Raw genomic sequence first — 24,035 nt, forward strand, 5'->3', positions numbered from 1 at the left:
AATCCAGGACGACTTTTATTGTAACAGCTATAAAGTTATCTGTGGACTGCCTCTTTCTGAGGATGCCAGCCCACTCCCATCAGACCCGAAAGGGTGGCATGCTCCAGATGGTTTCTCTTAATTGTTGTCTTCTAGCCATACCTGTGAAGTAGGTCTTGTCCATAGTAGCCTCTGCCCTGTGTAACATCCTTCTCCTCGAAATCGGCAGCCGCTCCCCTGAGCTCATTAGTGGCATCCCGTTGCAATGAACAAGGACATATATTCAATTTCACAGTTACTAAGTTTGTTGGCCGAGCTGTAACAAAAATAGCCCAGGAATTGATTGAACCCTGGGAAACTGGCCCCTTGTCGATCAACAGGGGTGCTGATTTATCACTAGCTTATCAAGTGTTTAGGAGACAAGAGCACAGCAGCACAAGGAAGCAACAACGGCCATCAACACACCGATTAACAACTAAAAGCCACACAAAACTAGGCACCACATAAAATGCATATAACAGCCCGGTGCACACATTTTGGAGAGAGAAAAATTCCCTGAGGATGGGCTTCAGCATGAGTCTGAAAGCTTGGAAAACTAAACCCGGCAACCTACCCAGATTGGATCATGCAACATTATCCTGAGACATACATATGCTCACCTTTCCTTTTAAGGCCTTAAAAAGTTGTTTTCCCCTCTAGATGTTAAGATAAAGCGAGGCTGGCATCCAGCAATTGTGATATTTATATATTGGGGTGTTGTTATGACCCAGGGTGGGATACAAAACAAACAGTCACAGAAAACAGGTGAAGCCCCTTTTATTCCTTCACTTTGCTTCCAAGCTCCAAATATCCTTGACGGAAGACAAAAAATTCCCTTACAAACAGTTACAAGAAGGAGGGAAAAAGCAACACAAGCCAGGTGTTGGTGTGAGCTGCCTAGAATTATGGAATATAGGATGGGTGGCTACATATGTATTAGAAATAAATAAATAAAATTATAATTTTAGTCAAGATGGGTGGCATATAAATGTAACAAATAAAATAAAAACAAACAAATTAGGGAATCCTAGTATCCTGAAAACATCTGATTTACTCACAGTTATCTTTCTCCCTCTAACCTAGACTGGATCGGAGAATGTGAGTTTACCAATCTCGCAGGTGTTTCCTTGTCTCTGCTTTCAGGTAAGAACAATGCTTCACAAGGTCTCTCCCATACTTTTTTAGGCCACCTGCCCAAAGTTTAATCTGGCAGAGCTGCTGCCTGCAACTGCAGAGAAGGTAACAGAGAGCAAGCTTAAGGCAGAGTTACAGCTATGATATTTTAGCCCATTTTCTGCAACTTTTCTAGAGATGGAAAGATTGAGTTCCTGTGGAAGGTTGGTTTCTTAGGTAAAAATGCACGGCTTTGGAGTGTTACCAGAGGACTCACCGAGGAGGGGCGGGAAATTCCAAGATGAGAACTGTAGAGTATTGTTTTTACCGCTGACCAGCAGAAATCTAGGTGCTCCTGGATTATTTTAAATTAGGGAGGGACAAACTGTAGTCCCCAGATGGAATCAGGCCTGCAAGGATATCATTTGTGACTCTTCCTGACCACACCAGGAATTACTGTAGTGTAAATGCACCAATGAAATTGTAAATCTGCCATAGGGATAGATTTTTTAAAAAACAATTCTATCTTTACCAAAATGGCCCCGTTATTATCTTAGCATCATTGCCTCACCTATTCCAGCATCAGACTGTTAAAAATTTAGGGCAAGGCCCCTTCATCAAAATGTTATCTATCCCTATTCTAACAGTGCCTGATTAATGCCATTTAAACCATTTTAAACCAGCTCCGGTGGCCTGGAGGTGGAACTCTTGTCTCACTATCAGAAGGCTGTGAGTTTGGTCCTAGGTAGAAGCTAATATTTGGAATAGACTCTCCTGTTAGGACAGGGGTGTGATTCAAATTTTTTAACAACCGATTCTGTGCGCGTGGCTTAGTTGGTGGGCATGGCTTGGTGGTCATGTGACTGGGTGGGCGTGGCCAACTCAATATCACTCACATTGAGGCATTCATCTCCTCGCCTGGCCTTTCATGACTGTGCGGATGCTGCAACAGTCGTAAGTGTGAAAAATGGTCATAAGTCACTTTTTCCAGTGCCATTGTAACTTTGAATGGTCACTCCACACAAGCAAAGTACCAGGAAAAGGAGGGGAAAAAAACTCCAGAGAAGTTCCAGAGACAAGAAGTCTAGTCCTACCAAGAATGTAATAAGGGTTAACGGAGAGGCAGTTTCTGTAAGCAACACCAGAATGTCTCCTTCCTGCCTTCCTTACAGGATTAGGCCAGTAATTTCTTCTAACAACCGGTTCTCTGAACTGCTTAGAATGTTAACAACTGGTTCTAGCGAATAGGTGCGAACCTGTAGAATCCCACCCCTGGGATTGGACTAGATGACTTCCAAGATAGGTCCCTTCCAACTCTGTTATTCTATGAACACTTGATTTTCTCAAAGAGCCTGGTGTACTTAATAAAACAGTTCTTTGAGAAAGCTGTCCATCTCGGAGTGCTGAATTGGTTGGGTTCATCAGTTGGAACCTTGACACAAGGACTGATTTCTAAGTTATCTGTAATAAATGAGTTTTAGCAGATGGCAGCACCTGGCCAGCCTGATCTGGAGAATCTAGTTAGTACTGAAATGGGAATTTAGGAAGCTTTTTCATGGTTGTAGACTCATCTGGGACATTTAAGAAGCTTCCCAGAACAAGGCCACAATACTCATCCTGTGACCAAAAAGTACGGTACAGAAGTGCCTGTCAGAGGACCAAGAGCTGACTTGACTGGATTATCTGATTTGTTCCAAATGGGAGGGTAGCTTCAGATGGCCCATGACACCATCTAGTGAGCTATTTCATGTTTGCAGCAATTCTCAGGTAAATTTTCCTCTTTTCTATGCCAGACTTTCTCTTTTGGGCTTAGTGTGCAATTGAAATGGCATCTATGGCAATCTCCAATATGCACTGATGATGCATATCATAAATCATTCCTATGCCAAGTTGCCATAAGAAGGAGGGTGGGAAAGGCCTGAGGGAGCAGTGGGGCAGATGTTGGCCAGAAGCACATTCCACACTTATCTTGTGGAGATTGTAGCTTAGGCTACTGGATCTTCTCTCCACAGAAAATCCTTCATTAGAGAGTGTCCGTGAACATGTTTCATTGGAGATTCTGATTTATGACATACCCAGAGGGTGTGGGGAAACAGAGTCATAGGTGATAGTAAATTATGTGTCTCAGAGTTGGCTTCATACGTTAATGCTGGACATGTTGCTTCTAATAAATCTTTTGGATTCCTTTGAAGCTTGGCTCAAGACTCATGATTTAATTAGGGAAAAACCCTGACGCATACGGTTATATAGCGTCACCCACTGCCAGATAAATCTTTTCAGAATAGTGGCATCAAACGCTCCGTGTCATGACTGGAATATTGCCATCCTTAACCAGCTGTTAATTCATGGAGGATGGGAGGGGAGGATAGCCCCTCCCTCCCAGGACCATCCATAGCGGGTTTCAAAATAGTCAAGATGGTGGCCGCAACTATGCAACTGAGGTTCAGGACATACCTACACAGCCTTCCTTGTGCCAGTCCGATGTATGAACAGACCGAATCAAATAGGTCCACAAGTTCACCTGAGAGTCCCTACACTGGATTGGGTCATGTGGCTTTAAAAAAATGAGACCACAAGCCAGAATTGATTCTAGACAACCGGAGATGGAAAAGGTAGAGAAGATTGTTGTAGCTGTGGGTGCAAGGGGCTTTGCTTCTGTTTGAGGTTACCTAACCTTGTTATTCCTCTCAGAGGTTGATTTTGCAGAAGTATAAAAATCAGATGGATGGATGGATGGATGGATAGACAGGGAACGTCTTTAAGGCCACCTCTCTCCCCCTCCTTATCCTCTCAAATATTGTGTCCATAGGTCTGGCCCAAGATTGAAGACCAAGCTGACACACCTCGAACTCATCTCTGTCCCTTTGCAAATGGTATGAAAATGGCATTTCATTCCATTTTAAGGCAGATAACTATTGGCTAAAATAAATGCAAATATATGCACATGTGGGGGAATGGGCTCGCTGGGAAGATGGGATCACTTTGATAGAAGTGTCCAAAGGTGCTTTTTTCAGGAGGCAACTGGACTTCCTTGCTTTTTTTTTTTTCTTTGAAGATGTTTTGCTTCTCATCCAAAAAGCTTCTTCAACTGTGACTGGATAGTGGGCAATGGAAAGATTTATATTCCTCGCAGACAGCTGGCCATCTTTAGCTACTGACTTTTAGCTATGCAATTTGGGATGAATACCCTTTGAATGGTGTGGGTGTATGAACGGATTCCCAGAGGAAAATTTGCAGACTTCAGGAACCAGGAGCATTACCCCGATGACCCTGAGGACACAGATAAACCGCTCCAAGTGCTTCAAGGACCCTCTAAAAGAATGCAGATGAGCAGCTGTCTGCAAGGAACATCAACCCTCCCATTCCCCACCATCCAGTCGGAGCTGAAGAAGCTTCTTGGATGAGAAGCGAAAAAAAACAAAGTTTTTTCAAAGAAAAACAACAAGAAAGTCCAATTCAGCAGTGGGATCCTCTCTGTTCCACTACGAGTTCGATGACCATGTGCATGCGCATGTGCCCCTTGTTATAGATCGGAAAAAGGGGAGGCCACACCAGAGCATTCCAAATAACACACTTTATTCAGGGAATAAAGGGGGCTGTCGCGTCTGCATTCTAACAGGCAGACCTACCAGCGAACAGCGACTGGCTTGACCTCGCAGCCGGCTTTTATAGCTGGCTGTCGAAGGGAGCCAGCCAATGGGGGCTGCAAACGCCCCCACGGAATGAACGGACCTGATGGGGAACTTGTGTCAGCCCCGGGGACATAAAACCCCTTCCCCCCAGATACGACCACGAATAATCTTTCAAGTAAGCGGGTGGTCTGTGCGAGCGCCCTGACCGGTGCAATTCTGGTGAGTCACAAAGTGGCACAGAGTTCGGTGGGTCAGGAACGGGTTTTGCTGGAACACAGGATCGACCCGGGACCCGGTCTGGAGTCTGGGAATGACCACAGTCTTCGGGTTGGATTGTTGAACTGTCATTGTCACGCAACCCGGTAGTGTCATTGGACGGTAAGGCTGGCGACTCTGACGGACGGTCCCGGTCTACCGTCCGTTCCCTCGGTTCGACCGGTGGAGGCTGGTCACTCTGGTGGTCCCAACTCGGATTCGGGAGTGGCGACTGGAGTGTCCCTGGAGTCCCTGGGTCAGAGTTGGCAAATTCGCTCTGGCGACTTCTTATCTGGTCCAGATGTCTCCTCCAGACGCGCCCGTCCTCCAACTGGATGCGGTATGATCTCGGACCGGTGATGGCCACGATCCTTCCGGGTACCCACAACGGATCGCCCGCGTAGTTCCGGACAAACACTCGGTCCTGTAATACAAAACTCCTGACCCTACTGTTAGAACCAATTGGTGTGTCAGGGCAATAGTGGGGATGCAGTCTATCTAACACTGTCCTTAAACGTCTGCCCATCAGTAGCTCGGCTGGAGACTTGTTTGTGACAGTGCATGGGGTCGAGTGTTGGCTTAAAAGAAAACGAGAGAGTCTGGAGTGCCAGTCATCTTGAGTGAATCTTGCCAACGCCTCCTTTGCTGTCCTAACGGCTCTCTCCGCCAACCCATTGCTAGCGGGGTGAAAGGGAGCCGTTAGGATATGTCGGATGCCCAGGTTGGTGACATACCGGCTGAATTCTGTGGACGTAAATTGGGGCCCATTGTCTGAGACTATGGTGTCAGGCAGACCGTGTGTAACAAATAGGCGGGTCAGAGCCTGGGCAATTGCTCGGGTGGTGGTTGCGAGTAGGAGGGCCACATCGATCCATTTTGAGAATGAATCAATGACCACCAGGAAGGTCTTGCCGTGGAATGGCCCGGCCAAGTCAATGTGCAAATGTGACCACGGCGCATTGGCACTTTCCCATTTGGTTGGGGTGGTGATTGGCGGTGCTGGCCTGGATTCCTGACAGGGACGGCAGGAGCTTACCCATTTTGCTATCTCGTCGTCCATGCCCGGCCACCAGACGTAACTCCGAGCCAACGCTTTCATCCGGACGATGCCGGGATGTCCCTCGTGTAATGCCTTCAGGACGGGTGTGCGCAGTGGTTCTGGAATGACAACTCTGGTCCCCCATAACAGGCAGCCCTGTAAACTGGAAAGCTCTTGCTGGCGGGTTTTAAACGGTGAGAATTCAGTTGAGAGATCGTTGCCCGGCCACCCCCTCCGTACCCAGTCCAGAACCTGGGCGATAAGTTTGTCTTTTTTGGAGTGGAGGGCGATGTCGCCAGCAGTGACTGGAATGTTGAACTCACTGGCATCGAAAATGGCATGTACCGGGGCCGGGTCCTCCACGGGTGCTGGCAACGGGCAGCGGCTGAGAGCGTCGGCGTGGCTAAGGTGTTTTCCCGGGCGGTGAACTAGTTTGTACGAGTAAGCCGCCAGGTATAAGGTCCACCTAGTCATACTAGGTGACAAGACTTGCGGTGTCTGCTTTTCACCTGAGAGGAGCCCCAATAGTGGTTTGTGGTCTGTGACAAGTTCGAAATTGTGACCAAAAAGAAATTCATGGAATTTTTTGACCGCAGCTACGGCGGCTAGGGCCTCTTTGTCAATTTGGCTGTAGTTACGTTCAGTTGCTGAGAAAGTTCTCGAAAAGAATGCGATTGGGGCTTCAGAGCCGTTGGGAAGTCTGTGACTCAAGACTGCCCCAATCCCGAAAGGTGAGGCGTCTGCTGCTAAGACTAGAGGAAGGTGTTGGTCAAATTGTATTAGGACAGCGTCCGAGGTGAGCAGCGATTTAACTGCCTTAAAGGCGTAATCCTCTTTGGGTCCCCAATGCCATGGAGTGTTTTTGTCTAGAAGTCTATGCAGCGGTTCTGCTACTGACGCTTTGTGGGGTAGGAACGATGCATAGAAGTTTAGCAAACCCAGGAAAGCCTGTAACTCTGACTTGGAAGAAGGAGTGGGTGCCTCGTGAATGGCTTTGACTTTGGATTCCACCGGGTGGATGCCTGAGGCGTCTATTTTATACCCAAGAAAGTCCACCTGCTTAGTGGCGATGGCACACTTCTCCCTTTTTAGTTTGAGGCCATGCTGCCTGAACCTATCCAATACCGCTCTGACTCTGAGGAGAAGTTGGGGTCTGTCCCTGGCTGATACCAAAATGTCATCAAAATACGGAACCACGCCAGGGAGGCCTTGCAGTATCCGTTCCATTAATGACTGAAATATACCTGGGGCGACGCTAACGCCAAATTGGAGACGTTTGCATCGGAATGCCCCTCTGTGGGTGACAATTGTTTGTAATTCGGCCGTTTGGTTGTCTACAGGAAACTGTTGATAAGCCTGTGACATATCCAATTTGGCGAATATGGTTCCTGGTTCAAATGTGTGTAGTAAGTGTTGGATTACCGGAACTGGGTATGCGCTAGTCTGTAGATAGCGGTTAATTGTGGTCTTATAGTCATAACACATTCTTATACTGCCATCTTTTTTTAGAGGTGTGACAATTGGGGTCTCCCACTTAGCAAAATCCGTGGGCTCGATCACCCCTTGTTTGAGCAATTTATCCAGTTCCGCGTCCAGTTTAGAACGCAGAGCAAATGGTACTCTGCGTGGCTTTAAACGGACGGGAACTGCTTGGGGGTCCACTGAAAAGGAGATGGGCGTACCCTTATAACAACCCAGTTCATTGCTGAACACATCAGCATAGTCCGAAAATAGCGAGTCGATATCGGAAGGTGAGACAGCATGAACTCCCGTTACGCTAAGGCCGAGATAGGGGAACCAATCCAACCCCAAAAGGCTAGGGTGGGCACCATCTACCACCACTAAAGGCAGATGGCCTTTAAAGGATTTGAATTTAACGAGGAACTTGCCTGTTCTGAGTACTGGGATGTTCTTCCCCTGGTAGTCCCTCAAGGTGAGACGACTCTTCTGGAGCTGGTTTCTGGACAGGCTGGGTCGTAGTTTCTTGAGCGTGCTCCATGAGATGATCGAGAGTGCTGACCCGGTATCGACTTCCATAAGACAGGGTTTACCTTCTAAATGGATAGAAAGTGTGATTTTGTTAGGTGTCAGAAAAGTGTGGTTAGCTTGGTAGCACGTGTAACAATTTTCTACTTGGCTGGGTGGCCCCGGAGGGGAGTAAAAGGACGCTGACTTTTGTGGAGCCACGTGTGTTGCCTGGCAGGCCCTGGCAATGTGGCCTTTCTTGCCGCAATTGTTGCAGGTAGCGTTCCTGAACCTGCAAGTCGTTCTGGCATGGGAACCCCCGCAGGCGAGGCACAACAGGATGTGTTTGGAAGCGTTGCCATTCCCAGGCCTAGTTCCTACCTGTGGCTGCTTGGATGGTTTGAGCCGATGAACTTCTAAGTGCTCAACGGGGTCTTCTTCGCTCACCGCCTCCTCTGAATGGATGGTGACTGGACTGGATTTGGCCGCGCTCCCTTGTATTTCGGCGGCTGACTGGGTCGCTAGCTCCGCTGCCAAGGCTTCCTCGATCGCTTGAGTGAGGTTGAGGTCTTTTCTAGCCAGCAAGCGCCTCTGCAATCTTAAGTCTCTGACTCCACAGACGAGTTGGTCAAGGAGCATGTCATCTAGGTAATTTTTAAATTCGCAGTGGAGAGCTGCGGTTCTCAGGGCGGCCAAATACTGATTGATAGATTCCCCATCTGCTTGCTTCCTCATACGAAAGGCAAAACGTCTCGTGATCTGCAATGGTTTTGGGGAATAATGATTGGAGAGTGTCTCTAACAGCTCGGACCAGGGGACGCTCTTTAATTCTCTGGGTGCAAATAGCGCTGTGGCGGTATCGAACACTGCGGCCCCGCAGTAACTCAGGAAGTACGATTTCTTCCTGTTCTCTGTAGCATCGGCCAGACCAATGGCATCAATGTAGTGATTGAAACGGTTTCTGTAAGAGTCCCACTTGTCTTCATCTGGCTTAAATGGCGGAAACGCCGGATTTGAATTCATATTGGGTTTTCAGTCTGTTGGTAGACTGACCAATCTCACTGGGAATACAATGGCCCTGATAAGTGTGGCAGCAGTAGCTTGCAGCTCTGCCCCAGCTTAGTGTTTCAGCTCTTAGAGGTTCTCTCTGTGTTTCACGCTCTATGTGACTCTGTCGGCTATGGCTGTAGCCCGTAACTGACTTCCGTTTGAATTTCGCGCCTTTACAAAGGCGTAGGCGGCTATAGCTGTAGCGTCGTGCTGACAGCTATTCGAATCGCGCGCCCAATGCGTTCTGGCGGCTGCGAGTACAGCGCCAAGCTTGCTAACAGCAGAATCCGAAACACAGCGGTTGAATTCTGCGCTCCAGTGTTGGGCGGCTGAGGCTCTCAGTGCCCTGCTTCTCACGTAGCTTTTTTTTTTTTTTTTACACGGAGCGGCTACACACTCCGCTTTCACTTCTGCAATCCACAACTGACCGAGCTCTCACGACACGGCTACGGTTCAGCATTTTGGTGTGTGATTTTCAGCTCTTTGATATTGCTGCTGGTTGGCCAGATCCCACCTTCGTCGCCAATGTTATAGATCGGAAAAAGGGGAGGCCACACCAGAGCATTCCAAATAACACGCTTTATTCAGGGAATAAAGGGGGCTGTCGCGTCTACATTCTAACAGGCAGACCTACCAACGAACAGCGACTGGCTCGACCTCGCAGCCGGCTTTTATAGCCGGCTGTCGAAGGGAGCCAGCCAATGGGGGCTGCAAACGCCCCCGCGGAATGAATGGACCTGATGGGGAACTTGTGTCAGCCCCGGGGACATAACACCCCTAATGCGTGCACGCAGCTTTCCACACACCAGCTGAGGGCTGCAGCGGCAATCAGCTGAGAGGAGAAAGAAGAGAAAAGTGCAGAGGTGAGTGAGGGGGCTGATCCTGCCCTTTTCTCTTCTTTCTCCACTCAGCTGATCGTCGGAGCCTTTTTTTTTTTTTTTACACCGGCCCAAACCAGCAGTATACCGCCACTGGTCCAGCTGCCTCCTGAAAAAGCATCTTCGGGATAATCATGACCTAACCCTGGATGACTGAGAATCGCTACAGACTTTGTTAGAAGTGCAACACTCTCATTTCAGACCGAGCAGCTTTGGCCAGGGCCTGGGCACACAGCCGCTTGGAAGTTCACCCTTCTCGTGAGAGTTTGAGCTGCTTGGTTTCTGCTCCATGTGACCTGCAAGGAGAGCTGGTTCCCTGTTGGCGGATGGAAGAGCTTGCCTGCCACCCTCTGCATCCCCACCTGCATCTGGCCCTCATTCCAAATGTAGGTAAAAGAGAGCAAAAAAGAGGGAGGGGAAAGAGAAACGTCAAACAGGAGAGGAAGAACAAGTCTTATGTCAGTATGCTGCCACTGCCAGGTTAAAGGGATTCTGGTAAAAATCTCCACTAAGAATTACAAAATATAAACCTGTTGCAATGTTTTCTCTCTTCCCTCCCCAATTCCTTTCTTTTTTTCCCTTCTTTTTTTGTTTTTTCTTCCATTTTTGCACTAAGTAGCAGTTTTTCCTTCCTTCCTTCCTTCCTTCCTTCCTTCCTTCCTTCCTTCCTTCCTTCCTTCCTTCCTTCCTTCCTTCCTTCCTTCCTCCTTTCTGCCTTCCTTCCTTCGCTTGCTCCTTCCTTCCTTCCTTCCTTCCTTCCTTCCTTTCCTCCCGCCCTCCTTTCTGCCTTCCTTCCTTTGCTTGCTCCTTCCTTCCTTCCTTCTTTCCTTCCTTCCTTCCTTCCTTCCTTTCCTCCCTCCCTCCTTTCTGCCTTCCTTCCTTCGCTTGCTCCTTCCTTCCTTCCTTCCTTCCTTCCTTCCTTCCTTCCTTCCTTCCTTCCTTCCTTCCTTCCTTCCTTCCTTCCTCCTCTTTTAGAAATCTGAGGGCCCTGTTGAGATATGATGCATCTGACATCTTCATTTCTCCAGAAGACCTCTAGATGGAAGAGGTTCATAGGTGGAAAGAGATGCCATGTCTAAGAGTTTGTGTCACTGAAAAATTTTAGTGCACTCCCTCTAAAATACACAACTATATTTTTGTGATGGAAACAATAGGAATAGTCATATTTAAATGTTAAATATGGTATACAGGAGTATATTATTGTTGTTGTTGTTATTATTATTATTATTATTTTTTCCCTCCCCCCTCACTTTGTAAGATGCATTTTTGTCAACTCAATCCAGTGAATTTATTTAATACTCCTGCCTCCTATTTCCCCCCCACAACAGTAACCTTGTGAGGTAGGCTGAACTTAGAAAGAACTCAAAGTCTCCCAGCATGTCCCCGTCAGGACTAAAACTCAGTCTCCTGGATTCTAGGCCTCTCCTTAACCACTACACCATGCTGGCTCAATTCCAAATATATCAATTCAATTTAATTAATTTAGGATCCAATCTGGGCCGGTCACTGGGATCAGAGGTTACCCCTTCTGAGCTTTCAGACTCGTGCTGAACCCCATGTTCAGGGAACTTGAAGGCTAGGGAGAAGTTTCCTGAAGATGGGTGCCAGCATGAGTCCAAAAACTTGGAAGACGAAACCTTCAGTCCCAGTGACTGGCCCAGATTGGATCCCGCAACATTATCCTGGGACACCTATATTTGTCTTCATTCTATTAATTAATTTAAATATTCCAACACTATTTCATTAATTCAATGTAATGTTGATACTAATTGATTACAGATTAATCAATTGGTAGGATTTTGTTGCTATTCTTGTCCTACACACTTCTTTGTCTCAGTATTGTCTCTTTTTGAAGTTTATCCCTCTGTTGCTTGACCTCCTCACACATACATTCATCCATCCATCCATCCATTCATCAGGCTGGGCTGAGGGACATACTTATCCTTTGACACTGCATTCCTGTCTTAGAAAAAGCAACCTTTGGTATTTGATGCCTGAAGGATTTGCTAAAGGGCTAGATGCCAGGTTTGTAAGCATTTCATTGGAGACTTTAGGTGTAGCTAACAATAGCACTTAGCATAGCACTTAGACTTATATACCGCTTCACAGAGCTTTACAGCCCTCTCTAAGCGGTTTATAGAGTTGGCCTATTGCCCGCAACAATCAGGGTCCTCATTTTACCCATCTCGGAAGGATGGAAGGCTGAGTCAACCTTGAGTTGATGAGACCCGAACTGCCAAATTGCAGGCAGCCGGCAGTCAGCAGAAGTAGCCTGCAGTACTGCATTCTAACCACTGCACCACCGCAGCCCAGTTTGATGAATGGATGGATGAATGAATGAATGTGTGAGGAGGTCAAGCAACAGAAGGATAAACTTCAAAAAGAGACAATACTAAGATAAAGAAGTGTGTAGGACAAGAACAGCTCCTTGCAGTCAGGGGAGAGTTGTATTTTGTGCATGAGCAAAGAGGGCAGACATACAGTACGCACACATAACTTTGGGTTCCAGCTTTTCTGCAATGGGCTTGGTTGTAACAGAATTGATTTTCCCAATTTTTATAGGAACCACAAGAGTTCCCAAGATTGAGACCTCATCCTAACCTCTGTGTGCAGGTAGGAACAGAAAAATTGAGAAAAAATGGGCAACCATACTTTAAGTTTCCAAGGATCCTCCACGGGGCTGGATTATTTTAGCAGACATCAAAAGTCAAAAAGAGATTCTCTCATTGCTCCAAAATGGAGTTCAGACTGATTAACAGTGGGGAGAGGGAGGACTTCAGTGACTTTTTGCTTCTTGGAGCTGCTGTTGTGATTTTACTGAGCTTCATCCACCCTGTGTAGCTAGATCTATCTCTTAGATCACGGTTAACAACTTTGGCAATTTAAAGATGGCAGGAGGGCTGGGGAATTCTTGGAGTTGAAGTTCACACATTTTAAAGTTGCCAAGGTTGAAAAACCCTTGTCTAGATGCATAAGGTGAAACTGCCTACGGTTTCCCAAGCAAATGCCTAAGTCACATAAAATAACCATCACCACTTGAGAGTCTGTTTTACCAGCTTGCAGCAAAATCACATTTTATATACAAATAAGACAGAGTATAATCCAACTCCAAATTAAGGTCTCTGTTGTTTTATTGACTTCCACAGAAAAATTACATCTAGAGCAGGGGTGTCCAACCTTTCACCTTCCCTGGGCCACATTAGAAGATGAAAATTTGGTTTGGGCCGCACATAAAATAAAATAACAGTAACGATACCTGATCATCCAAAAAAACCATAGAAAACATAGTTAACATATTAAATTTATTTGGAAATAAAGTTAGTGAGATGTTTTTATTATTTATTATTAATTATTTATTAAAATTATTTATTTTTTATCACGGTTTTTTTATCACGGTTTTTTTTATCACGGTTTATTTTCCAGCCAAATTTTGCAGGGTGGGGGAGAAAGCTCGCCCGCCTCGCGCCTACCTCTCCTCCTGCAAATGGCCTGGCTGGATGAGGCAGGACTAGAAGGCAGAAGCAGCAGCAGCGGCAGGGGCAGAAACGGCAGCGGGGGCAGAAGCAGCAGCAGCGGCGGGGCAGAAGCGGCAGTGGTGGCGGCGGGGACAGAAGCGGCGGCGGGGGCAGAAGCGGCAGCAGGGGCAGCGGCGGCGGGGGCAGAAGCAGCAGCGGTGGCGGGGGAAGAAGCAGCGGCAGTGGGGGCAGAAGGGACAGTGACAGCGGGGGCAGAAGGGGCGGCGGGGGCAGAAGCGGCGGAAGTGGCAGGGGCAGAAGCGGTGGCAGTGGCGGAGGCAGAAGCGGCAGCGATGGCGGGGGCAGAAGTGGAAGCAGGGGCAGAAGCGGTGGCGGGGGCAGCGGCGGCAACAGCAGGAGGTGGCGCTCTGATGGCGCCCGCCTTTTCTGTTGCTGCTTGGCCTGGCGCTCGCCTCACGCCTGCCTCACGCCTGCCTCTCCTCCTCCTTCTCGCTGGCTCTGGCACGAAGGTTGGGGTGGGCACTGGGCCGCATTAAGAGGCGACCTGGGCCGCATGCGGCCCGCGGGCCGCGGGTTGGACAAGTCTGATCTAGGGACACTTTTCTTCCAATTTATTTCCGCATTGCACTTCCATAAGTGTCTATCCAGATTTGAACCTGGGCAAGAAAGCCACATATTATTATTAAATAGAAATGATTCTCTTATGTGATTATGTGATAAGTGATGGGGCACATGGTTAGGATGCTGGGTTCATATTCAGCAAGCTTGTGTGCGAGGCCTAAGTGCTGTTCCTTGACAGGGTGAGCTCCTGTGACTCACTCCAGCTCCTGCCAACCTAGCAGTTTGAAAGTGAGGAATCATGAGTAGATACGGTATTAGGTACCACTTCAATGGGCACATTAATGGAGAAATGAAAGGAACCTTAAACTGGGATCCCCTGGGCATCAGTGATGTTACCAGCTAATCCTTTCAGCACGGAAGCACTTCAATGCTTCCACCACAAATCATGAATGTGATCATGATAATCTCCTCAGATTCCAGCAATCCAATTTTTTCCTCTTTGTACAGGTAAGAAGGAATGGAAGCACCTACCTCCAAAGCTGCCTGCAGGATGGTGAGTGCCAATGTAGATGCATGCCAGACTGTCCCCACAATTAGCAGTTATGTTTATTCTGCAACATTTATTTTGGCTCCAAAAGTGGTTCCAGGAAGCTCTTTAAGTGGGGAATGGCTAGAAGGCCACAATGCAACTGTGATGCATTGTGGTGCACTGTGGTGCACCAGAATATATAACAATACATATAGTTGAAAAATATCCCCTCAGGAAATTTCAAGGTACCTGGGATGATTTCATCCCAGCCCCACCACAAGTAGTTAAATGGTAGGCTTCCTTTGATATCAGATTATAACATCTCTCCCATTGCAATTCTTATGGCTCCATATTATGGTGATTTTATTGTGGTTTTCTCATGGATTAATATTTTATCTCATGTATTTTTATTGTCCGCATACATTTTATTTATTTTTATATATACTCTGTGCGTGTGTGCGTGCGTGTGTGTGTGTGTGTGTGTGTGTGTGTGTGTATGATCATATACATATTAATGATTGCATGATCTCTGTAGATGCTATATGCTAAACAAATAAATAAGTGGTTCCAGGATATGAAATATGAAAATCAGTCATGAGACTTATTTCAGAGATTAAAAAATATTGTGGAAAATGAAATAGAGGAAGCAGGGGCTTGGGGGGGGGGAGAGAAAGCAGACTCAAAAATTGGCTTTGGGATCCTGCCTGTGGTCAGGATGAATCTTTACCCTTGGCCAAGATTCTAATTTGGACACAACTTTTTGCACACCTTTGCTGTTCCTTTTTATTCAGCAATCGATTTGCCCCATGCAAAGAGCCCAATGGAGATGAGCGTTAGGAAGGGAGTCTCCCACAGCCATTTGAAGGGGTTTCTGCCCTACTCTTTCCTCTTAGAGAAGCATTAATGCCACTGTTAAGTCTGGTAGATCGGTCCCGGGTAGATCAGGTCGCATTGAGAGGTGAGACTCAAAGTGCACATTCAGCTCTCTATTGAATATACAGTTCAGTTCAAGACCTGCGAGCCGCTTGGCTTTATTCAGCCGGCCGGCAGCTCAGCGGCCAATGGCAGCGCTTTGAATCTCCCACGATCGGCTCGGCCAATCACGGTAGATTCTTAGCGCACCAATCACAGGAGTTTAGTTAGCCAATCAAGTTGCGGTCCGTATGGACCAATCAGGATTCAGGGTTTCAAGAATGTTAATATAGAACAGCCACAGTTCTCTCTCCCCTCATTTTACGCACAAAGGAAGGCATGCTGGCATGCTGGAAAGGGTGAAGGGCTTGCAACGAATGGCTGTGATAACAGGAGTGTTCTTTTTTGTATGATGCACAGGCCTGTCACATGAGACACAAGCAGTGTTTTGAGTTCAAAAAGAGAGGGCACTGGAATGCAAAGCTTTCTCAAAATCTACCATTCCTGGTTCCAAAGATGCTTAGGAAAAATAGAGTCTCACCAAGAATCCTGTTTGGTTTAAAACAGGGATGGGCAAACTATGGCCCACGGGCCACATCCGGCCCATTGGTCATTTTAATATGGCCCGCCTCTGAAAAAAAAATTCCCCTCTGAAAAAAAAATTGGGGCCGGCTAAAAGAGACCCCGCGCCATGCGCCATAAAATTGCACACACAATACGGAGCTGGGCAGCCGCTTCCCTGGTGGCGGGGCCGAGGTCGCCGCCCAGGGAACGCCCATTGCTTTCCCTCCGCCCGGGCTCCGTTCAGGTGTCCGGCTGGGGCTGTCAGGAGTTGCTACCGCGGGCGCAGCTCTGCGCGGCTCCAGTCCCGCGTTGCCTTGGGAAGGGAAAGGCAAAACCAGGAGCTGCTGAGCCTGAGCCTCCGGTGCCGCTGCTGCCGTTGCAAAGTGCCACCGCGGCTCTTCCTTTTTGCCTTTCCCTTCCTGAGGCAATGCAAGACTGGAGCCGCGCGGAGCTGTGCCGGCGATAGCAACTCCTAACTCAGGGGGCCTCTGAGGGGAGGGGAAGGAGGAGAAGAAGGGAGGGAAGGGGGGGGCAATTCCCCAAAAATCTTGTGCTGACCCAGCCCGTCTGTCAAATTTTAAAAGTCAATGTGGCCCCCGATCCAAAAGGTTTGCCCACCCCTGGTTTAAAATGTCTCTGAATGCAAGAACTGCATCTAAATCCATGAGATCAGTCGTTTATGCTGCTTTTCTTTTCTCCTAGATGTCCCAAAAAGTCAGCAATACCTACTGTTTCAGGAGATTCGGGATACCCAGGGAAATCTGTTAGTTCAAATTATGGAGCAAGGCACCTGGGTCTCCCCTGCTCAAGTCTCCAATACAGTAAGGCCTTTCTCCAGCCTTTCTCTTCCTCCTTCTGTCAGTCTGAATCTTATTGCAGTGGGAAATCCAGTACTCCTTTCATTCCCCACACCCCTTTCCTTCTTTACAGAGAAGAAGGAGGTTGGAGGAAGACCTGAGGAAGAGTATGCAGTTAGGGAAATGCACAGAGGTGAGTACTAAAACAATGGCTGGAAGCAGTGGTGGAATTCAAATTTTTTTTACTACTGGTTCTGTGGCTTGGTGGGTGTGGTGCAGTGGGCATGGCTTGGTGGGCATGGCAGGGGAAGGTTACTGCAAAATCCCCATTCCCTCCCCACCCCACTAACCTGCTTTCCAGCTCCGTTCTCCTGGGCAGGGCAACCAAAGAAGATCCAGCCAATCAGCTGGGACTCGGGAGGCAGAGAATAGATGGGGGCGGGGCCAATCAGAGGTGGTATTTGCCGGTTCTCCAAACTACTCAAAATGTCCACTACTGGTTCTCCAGAACTGGTCAGAACCTGCTGAATACCACCTCTGATCTGGAAGTCTTTATAGCGGGACACTATGATCCAGAAGGAGGAAGTGAACAATAGATAGGACGTACTTGCTTTTATATAATGCGTGCCAATAAATCCTTTGTCTTATGTGGCGCTTGACAGGTGAATATTTTTACTAGACAGTTCTTCTTTGATGTTTTCTACAGGTGTGGCAAGAAGAAGGGACCAATGCTACTATATTCTGGGCATGTTCAGTGGAGCATTGTGAGTGTCTTGTCTTTGAGATTAAAGACTAGGAATGCTACTTAGAAACCCACCACATCAAAAAACTAGAGTAGCAGTTACATAGAAAATGATTGGATTGCTAAGTCAGTGGTGGGATTCAAAAAAATTTACTACCGGTTTGGTGGGCGTGGCAGGGGAAGGATGCGGTAAAATCTCCATTCCCTCCCCACCCCACTAACCTGCTTTCCAGCTCCGTTCTCCTGTGCAGGGCAACCAAAGAAGACCCAGCTGATCAGCTGGGACTCAGGAGGCGGAGCATAGATGGGGGCAGGGCCAATCAGAGGTGGGATTTTGTTTGCCGGTTCTCTGAACTACTCAAATTTTCTGCTACGGGTTCTCCAGAACTGGTCAGAACCTGCTGAATACCACCTCTGGATTGCTTAGTATATGCTGGGCAAAACTCCCAGCCTGATTGCTGTCTGGGGGAAGAAACAGATCTCCACTGTTTTCCATAAAGCTAGGAAGGCCGAGGCCCTCTGGATTTTGAGGGAAGAGTCTTCCCTGGAGCAGATGCTGCTATGAAGAAAGCCTATCAAATAACAATGTTGAATGGAGAAGACCCAAAATACACTCACCCTATCTGATTTAGTAGGACCCTCTCCCTTGGGGAGAGGTGATATCTCAAATAACCCTGCCCCATGCCACACAGGGCTTTGAAAATGAAAACCAACACCTTGAATTGCAACCAGAAGCAAATTGGGAGCCCACAGGGGTGAAACATGGGCATCTAAAACTTCATGTATTGTGCAAGGTTTCCAAAACTGCCGAAACTTCTAGGTGATCTCCAACAACAGCCCCACATAGAGTGCATTGCAGTTGTCCGGTGAGGAAGTGACTAAGAAATCAGTGACTATGAACTGGGCCTCCTGACGCAGGAATGGGCCCCAATGACAAAAATACATTTATGAAAAGCCACAGCTGCCACCTTGCCTCCAACAGCAGCTGCAAATCTAGTACGATTCTCCAAATTGTGTATTAACTGTTTTGGGGGAAACAAGTTAAAGATGGCATCTCTCCTAGTCCCGGACACTTAAAGAAGTCTACCTTAAAGTGAAGCCAGGACTATCTGCCCAAGACTTTGCCTTCAGCCTTAGCCAATGGGAAAATGTCAGGAATAGAAAGGGGTGGGCTGTGCAAATTGGGCTGGGACTAATTTCATCCACAGTACGGTACTGAATTCCTGCTCTCTGTACTTTGATGCAGATCCCCGGACCTACTGGGTACTGATCTGGTTGGTCACCCTCCTAGGTAGCTGCTGTGTTCTACTCATGCTCCTGTTCAAGAAAGAAGCTGTAAAAGGTATCCTCTTTGTTTCTCAACCACCAAATCTACTCCTATGCTGCCATACTCAATGAGTATTGCCTCGGTTACTTATTCCCTTCCTCTTTTCATGACCCCCTTCATCCTAGCCTTGGCTAAGAATCCTGCCATGTCTCTAATTCATTTGCCTCCCTTAACTTAGGATTTTGCCTTCCACTGTGTTTCCATGATTGTTTTTCTACTGCCTTTCACGCGTTATGTTTCTGCCCAAGCAGTTGTACTGACTGCTATTTGGTAATCAAGCCAAGTTCAAAGATTCGCTTTGGTTCAAAGATCCTCAAAAACTGGCACTACGGCGGCCCTGTCATTAACAGCAACCTCAGTGTGAGTTCCTCAGGGGGTCTGTGAATTTGCCAGCCTATGTTGAAAAATAATACTACTAAAATCCCATCAAATGATCATGAGAAATAATAGTGGCTGCATCAATTTTAATTTTTAATAGAGTAAATAGAGAGAGAGTGTGTGTGCCAGCCTAGTTTAGTGGTTAAGGCATCAGGATAGAAACCAGGAGATGGCGAGTTCTAGCCTCACCTTAGCCACAAAGCCAGCTGGGTGACCTTGGGCCAGTCCCTCTCTCTAAACCCTAAAAAAAAGGCGGCAAGAGAAAACCACTTCTGAAATCTTGCTGAGAAAACTACAGAGACTAGTCCAGGCATTTGTCAGGAGTCAACAATGACTTGAAGGCATCAAAAATGTGCTTTATGGATTCTGACACTTTGACTGGATATGCTAACGGTTTCCATCTCACTCATTTATTCCAGCGACTTCTCTTTCTTCCACATGTTCTTTCCCCTTGGTTTTCCCCCAGGTGATCTTCTTCCTTTCTGATCACCCATCTACATTTTCCTCCAAAGAATCTTAAGGCAGAAGAGGAAGAACAAGAGAATCATCTCTTGGTTTTATTCTGGTGGACCTTTTCTTTCTTCTAGAGGCCGGATTCCCACAAAACCAAATCTCACAAATCTCTCTTTCTCCTTTGCTCTCTTTAGCTTTTAATTTCTGCTCTGAATGGAGTTCACAGGCTTGTTCCTATTTAATTATTCTTTCATTCTCATTGTGCTGATCAGACAGTATATAGTTGATTGGGAATTTTGGAGCTGTCCCCTTAAGGGAATGCCTCATGGGAAACGTAGTTAATGCCTTATGGGAAATGTAGTCCATGTCAGTTATCACATCTGTAATCCTGATTGGTCACTGAATTGACCCTTGGTTGGGTCAATTTTATTCTTGCTTGGATCCCAGCATCGTGCTGGTGTCTTTCCCTTTGCTCCATTGTTATGGGGTGAAGATAATTGTATTTTCACACTATGAAGACGACTATGCAAAGATTGGACATTGGATGAATCTCAACCTAACTGTGAGTTATACCTTGAGGATGCCTATTACAATCCAATAAAGAAACTTTGTATGGAAGCTTTTGTAGAGTTTATCTTACTGTCTTTATATTCAACCAGAAAGTTAAGTTAAAGACAGAATACTCACTCAACGCATTCAAGTTTAAGTTCAATATGGTGGAAGAGCTGTGGATCATCTGTGCATTTGCATATGAAGTCATGGTGGCTTTTTCTGGCTGTTTATTCAGACCCTTGGGATACGTACATTTGTTGTGCGATTGAAGAGGAGGAAGGGAAGGATCTGCCCTACCAAACACACTAGATCTGACAATGAGTGGGCTTCCACACACACACACACACACACACACACACACACACACATACACACAAATCCCATTCATATATTTTTTTTATATTTACAGGCTGGTTCAAGATCCTGAAAGAAGATTACAGTTCCAGAGGTAAAGGCAACAGAGGGTCTTGTAGAATTTAGAAGATAATCTATGCCAATAATTCTTCTTTGGGGAATCTCCTGTCATCCCTCTCTTGAATCCCCAAATCCTTCTGTATCTTTTCTAATCCTCAGCTTTTCATTTCTGTCCAGAAATGGAATTTACTGTTGTGGAATGTAGTCTGGATTCCCAGAAAGGAAGGGTTGCATTCCAAAGGAGCAAGAGACAGCGAAGTTTAGATAGTTTGGTTGGGAGGAAGAAGGTCAAGAAAGCTCCTTCGCAGGAGTTCTTGAAGAATATCTTTAGTGATGCAAGTAATTTTGTTTTAGTTTGACAAGATTGATGTTGGGATCCAAAACTGAAGAAGGATATGTCGAGTTACTCAAGAGCAGTTTCCCTTATTGTTCCTCACCTACAGACAGAAATCTTTCCAAGCTAAAGTTCCAGGAGACGGTCGGAATCCCAGAAGTGGGATGAGAGGAAATCCCTGATCAATACACATTGTTACAAGCAATTTTCTAGGCCCATAACTTCCTATCTGTGAATGGGAAAATGTCACTTCTAAGTAGTAAATGCCTCTTTGGGGATCAGTGCTATGTGCTTGGAAGAGAAGTCTGTGTTCTCAGTGGACGTCATTCTGGTCTCACTCCTCCTTCCTTCTTATAGCAGTTTGTCAGTGTGATCAGGGGGAAAAAATGTCTATATATATATTACTCCAGTCACTAGCATTGGAATCTGAATGCCAATAGACGTTTGTTAATATGCTGAGCACAGTAACAAGGGGTCCTTGGTGCTCTCTGAGCTTCATTGTTTTCTTGCATACATTTCATTCAGTTTCTTGATGATGTTACCTAGTTTGATAATGAAACATCTGCAAGAAAACAACCAAGCTCAGACAACACCAAGACTCCACAGTTCAGCCCTGAGCTGCAAATATTCTCTTCTATTGGTAAAGTAAAAAAGACAATTCTACCAAATGCAAAGGTAATCCTTGTTTAATAACCATTCATTCAGTGACCACTTGAAATTATGAAAGCACTTAGACTGATTCTCAAAGTAATGGCCATTATAGCATCCCACAGTCAAACGATCACAATTACTGATGCTCCCTGATGGTTTTCAACAAGCAAAGTCGATTGGGAAGGTGGCAGGAAGTTGCACATCGTCATGGTCATATGAGGTCCTTGCGTATTGTGAGTCACTTAACAAAAGCAACTAGAAGTGCTGGAACTGCAATTGTAAGCCAACGAAATCATGTGGTTTTTCTATTTACAATTGCGTTACTTAGCAATGGGATTTCTGATCCTATACTTTATTTATTTTATTTATTTATTTTATTTGTCAGTTGCTTACAAGATAATAGTTATAAGTTTTATTTATTTTTATTTATTTATTTTATTTGGTTTGTCAATTGCTTACAAGATAACAGGTATAAGTAAAAATGTAGTTATGAATACATGGATACATATAAGAAAAATAAAAGAAACAATAGGACAGGGACAGTAGGCACGTTGGTGCACTTATGCATGCCCACTACAGACCTCTTAGGAATGGGGTGAGGTCAATAGTAGACAGTCTAAGGTTAAAGTTTTTGGGGTTTGGGGAAAAAAACCACAGAGTCAGGTAGAGTATTCCAGACATTGACCACTCTGTTGCTGAAGTCGTATTTCCTGCAATCAAGTTTGGTGCGGTTAACCTTGAGTTTGTATCTATTGTTTGCTCTTGTATTGTTATGGTTGAAGCTGAAGTATTCATTGACAGGTAGGACATTGCAATATATAATTTTATGTACTACACTTAGATCAGACCGAAGGCGGCGTAGTTCTAGGTTTTCTAGGTCTAGAATTTCAAGTCTGGTGGCATAAGGTATTCTGCAATGAGTAGAGGAGTGGAGAACTCTTCTTGTGAAATATTCTGGACTTTCTCAACTGTGTTAATATCAGATACATAATGTGGGTTCCAGATTGATGAGCTGTATTTGTATGTATTTTGTATGCTCTAGTTAGTAGTGTAATATTACCAGAGAAAAAGCTACGCAGGATTAGGTTAACAACTCTTAATGCCTTCTTGGCTATGTAGTTACAGTGGGCTCTAGCACTTAGATCATTAGAGATGAGTACTCCAAGGTTCTTGACAGAGTTTGGATCATCAACAAGGTCTTGACTATTCAGCCTGTATTTTATTTTCTGATTTTTTTTGCCAATATGTAAGACAGAGCATTTGTTTGTTGAGATTTGAAGATGCCATTTGTTTGACCATTCTGATACATAGTCAAGGTCTTTTTGAAGGGTAGCAGTATTGTCTCTGTGTTGAATAGCTTTACATCGTCAGTGAAGAGGACGCAGTTGCTCTTAATATGATCACAAAGGTCATTATGTAGAGTATGAAGAGAGTTGCTTCTAGAACACTGCCTTGGGGGAGACTGTTGACAGGTACAGAATTTGATAGGACGCTCCCAATTTTGACCGTTTGTTGTCTGTTTGACAGGAATGCTTCTATCCAGTTATGCAGGTGTCCAGAGATACCGTAAGATTTTAGTTTTAGGAGTAGTTTGTTGTGTACCACTGAATCAAAGGCTTTACAGAAGTCTATGTAGATTGCATCTATTGCTTTGCCCTGATCAAGTTGTGTAGTCCATATGTTTTTGCAGTGTAAGAGTTGCAGTTTGCAGGATAGTTTTTTTCTGAAACCAAATTGTTTATTAGAGAGTAGGTTGTTTGTCTCTAAGTGGAGGATAATGGATTGGTTAGTAATTGATTCCATGACTTTACAGGTGACACAGCATAAAGAGTAATTTTCAACTAGGCTGGGGTCTCCCTTTTTGAAGATGGGGATGGCCTTGGCTTGTGACCATAGGTTTGGCAAGGAGCTGGTCCTGAAAGATTTTTCAAAGATTATGTTTAGAGGTTTGGCTATGGCAGTGGATAGCTTTTTTAAGAAGTAGGCACATATTCCATCTGGTCCAATAGATAGAGATGGTTTTAGATTGCGTAGTGCTTTTTCAACATTGTCTTCTGTAAAATCGATATGTATTAGATCATTGTAGTTTTCTGTGGTTCGACTAGGAAATACTGGGCATGATCCATTGCTGTTTACAAATACTGAGCCTAAGAATGTGTTAAAGAGGTTGGCTTTAATGGTGTCGTTGCTGCGGTCTTTACCATTAGGTCCTTTCATGGGTGGGATGGACCTTGAGTCTTTTAGTTTGTTGTTTACAAAATTGTAGAAAGCAGGGATGGAATTGGTGCTTAGAAGGTTTTCCTCTTGTTTAATGTGAGAATTGGTGCATTCAGTCTTTATCTGGTGGCATAAATTTTTGTATCAGCTTTTGAAGTTGGCAACGTGACCAGATTTG

At 45.8% G+C, this 24,035-nt stretch overlaps 1 protein-coding gene across 6 annotated transcripts in view; it reads left to right on the forward strand.

Moving 5' to 3' along the window:
- IL17RC (interleukin 17 receptor C) overlaps nucleotides 1-24,035 on the forward strand; it is a 50,933-nt gene that overhangs the window by 22,110 nt on the left and 4,788 nt on the right. For 4 of the 6 annotated variants that reach the window (XM_026717906.2, XM_087923496.1, XM_087923497.1 and 1 more), the window contains 10 exons: nucleotides 1,102-1,161; nucleotides 3,941-4,004; nucleotides 10,152-10,336; nucleotides 12,513-12,563; nucleotides 14,495-14,540; nucleotides 16,695-16,813; nucleotides 16,923-16,982; nucleotides 17,496-17,553; nucleotides 18,778-18,873; nucleotides 20,651-20,689. In XM_026717906.2, the coding sequence (XP_026573691.2) occupies nucleotides 1,102-1,161; nucleotides 3,941-4,004; nucleotides 10,152-10,336; nucleotides 12,513-12,563; nucleotides 14,495-14,540; nucleotides 16,695-16,813; nucleotides 16,923-16,982; nucleotides 17,496-17,553; nucleotides 18,778-18,873; nucleotides 20,651-20,689 (778 nt within the window). Of the gene's footprint in view, nucleotides 1-1,101; nucleotides 1,162-3,940; nucleotides 4,005-10,151; nucleotides 10,337-12,512; nucleotides 12,564-14,494; nucleotides 14,541-16,694; nucleotides 16,814-16,922; nucleotides 16,983-17,495; nucleotides 17,554-18,777; nucleotides 18,874-19,702; nucleotides 20,306-20,650; nucleotides 20,690-24,035 lie in introns of those variants that run through there. The other 2 variants (XM_087923498.1, XM_087923495.1) reach the window with 2 other exon arrangements.

The sequence above is a fragment of the Pseudonaja textilis genome, chromosome 2 (assembly GCF_049901715.1).
Source record: "Pseudonaja textilis isolate UNSWEBS1 chromosome 2, rPseTex1.2, whole genome shotgun sequence".
Taxonomy (NCBI): Eukaryota; Metazoa; Chordata; class Lepidosauria; order Squamata; family Elapidae; genus Pseudonaja; species Pseudonaja textilis.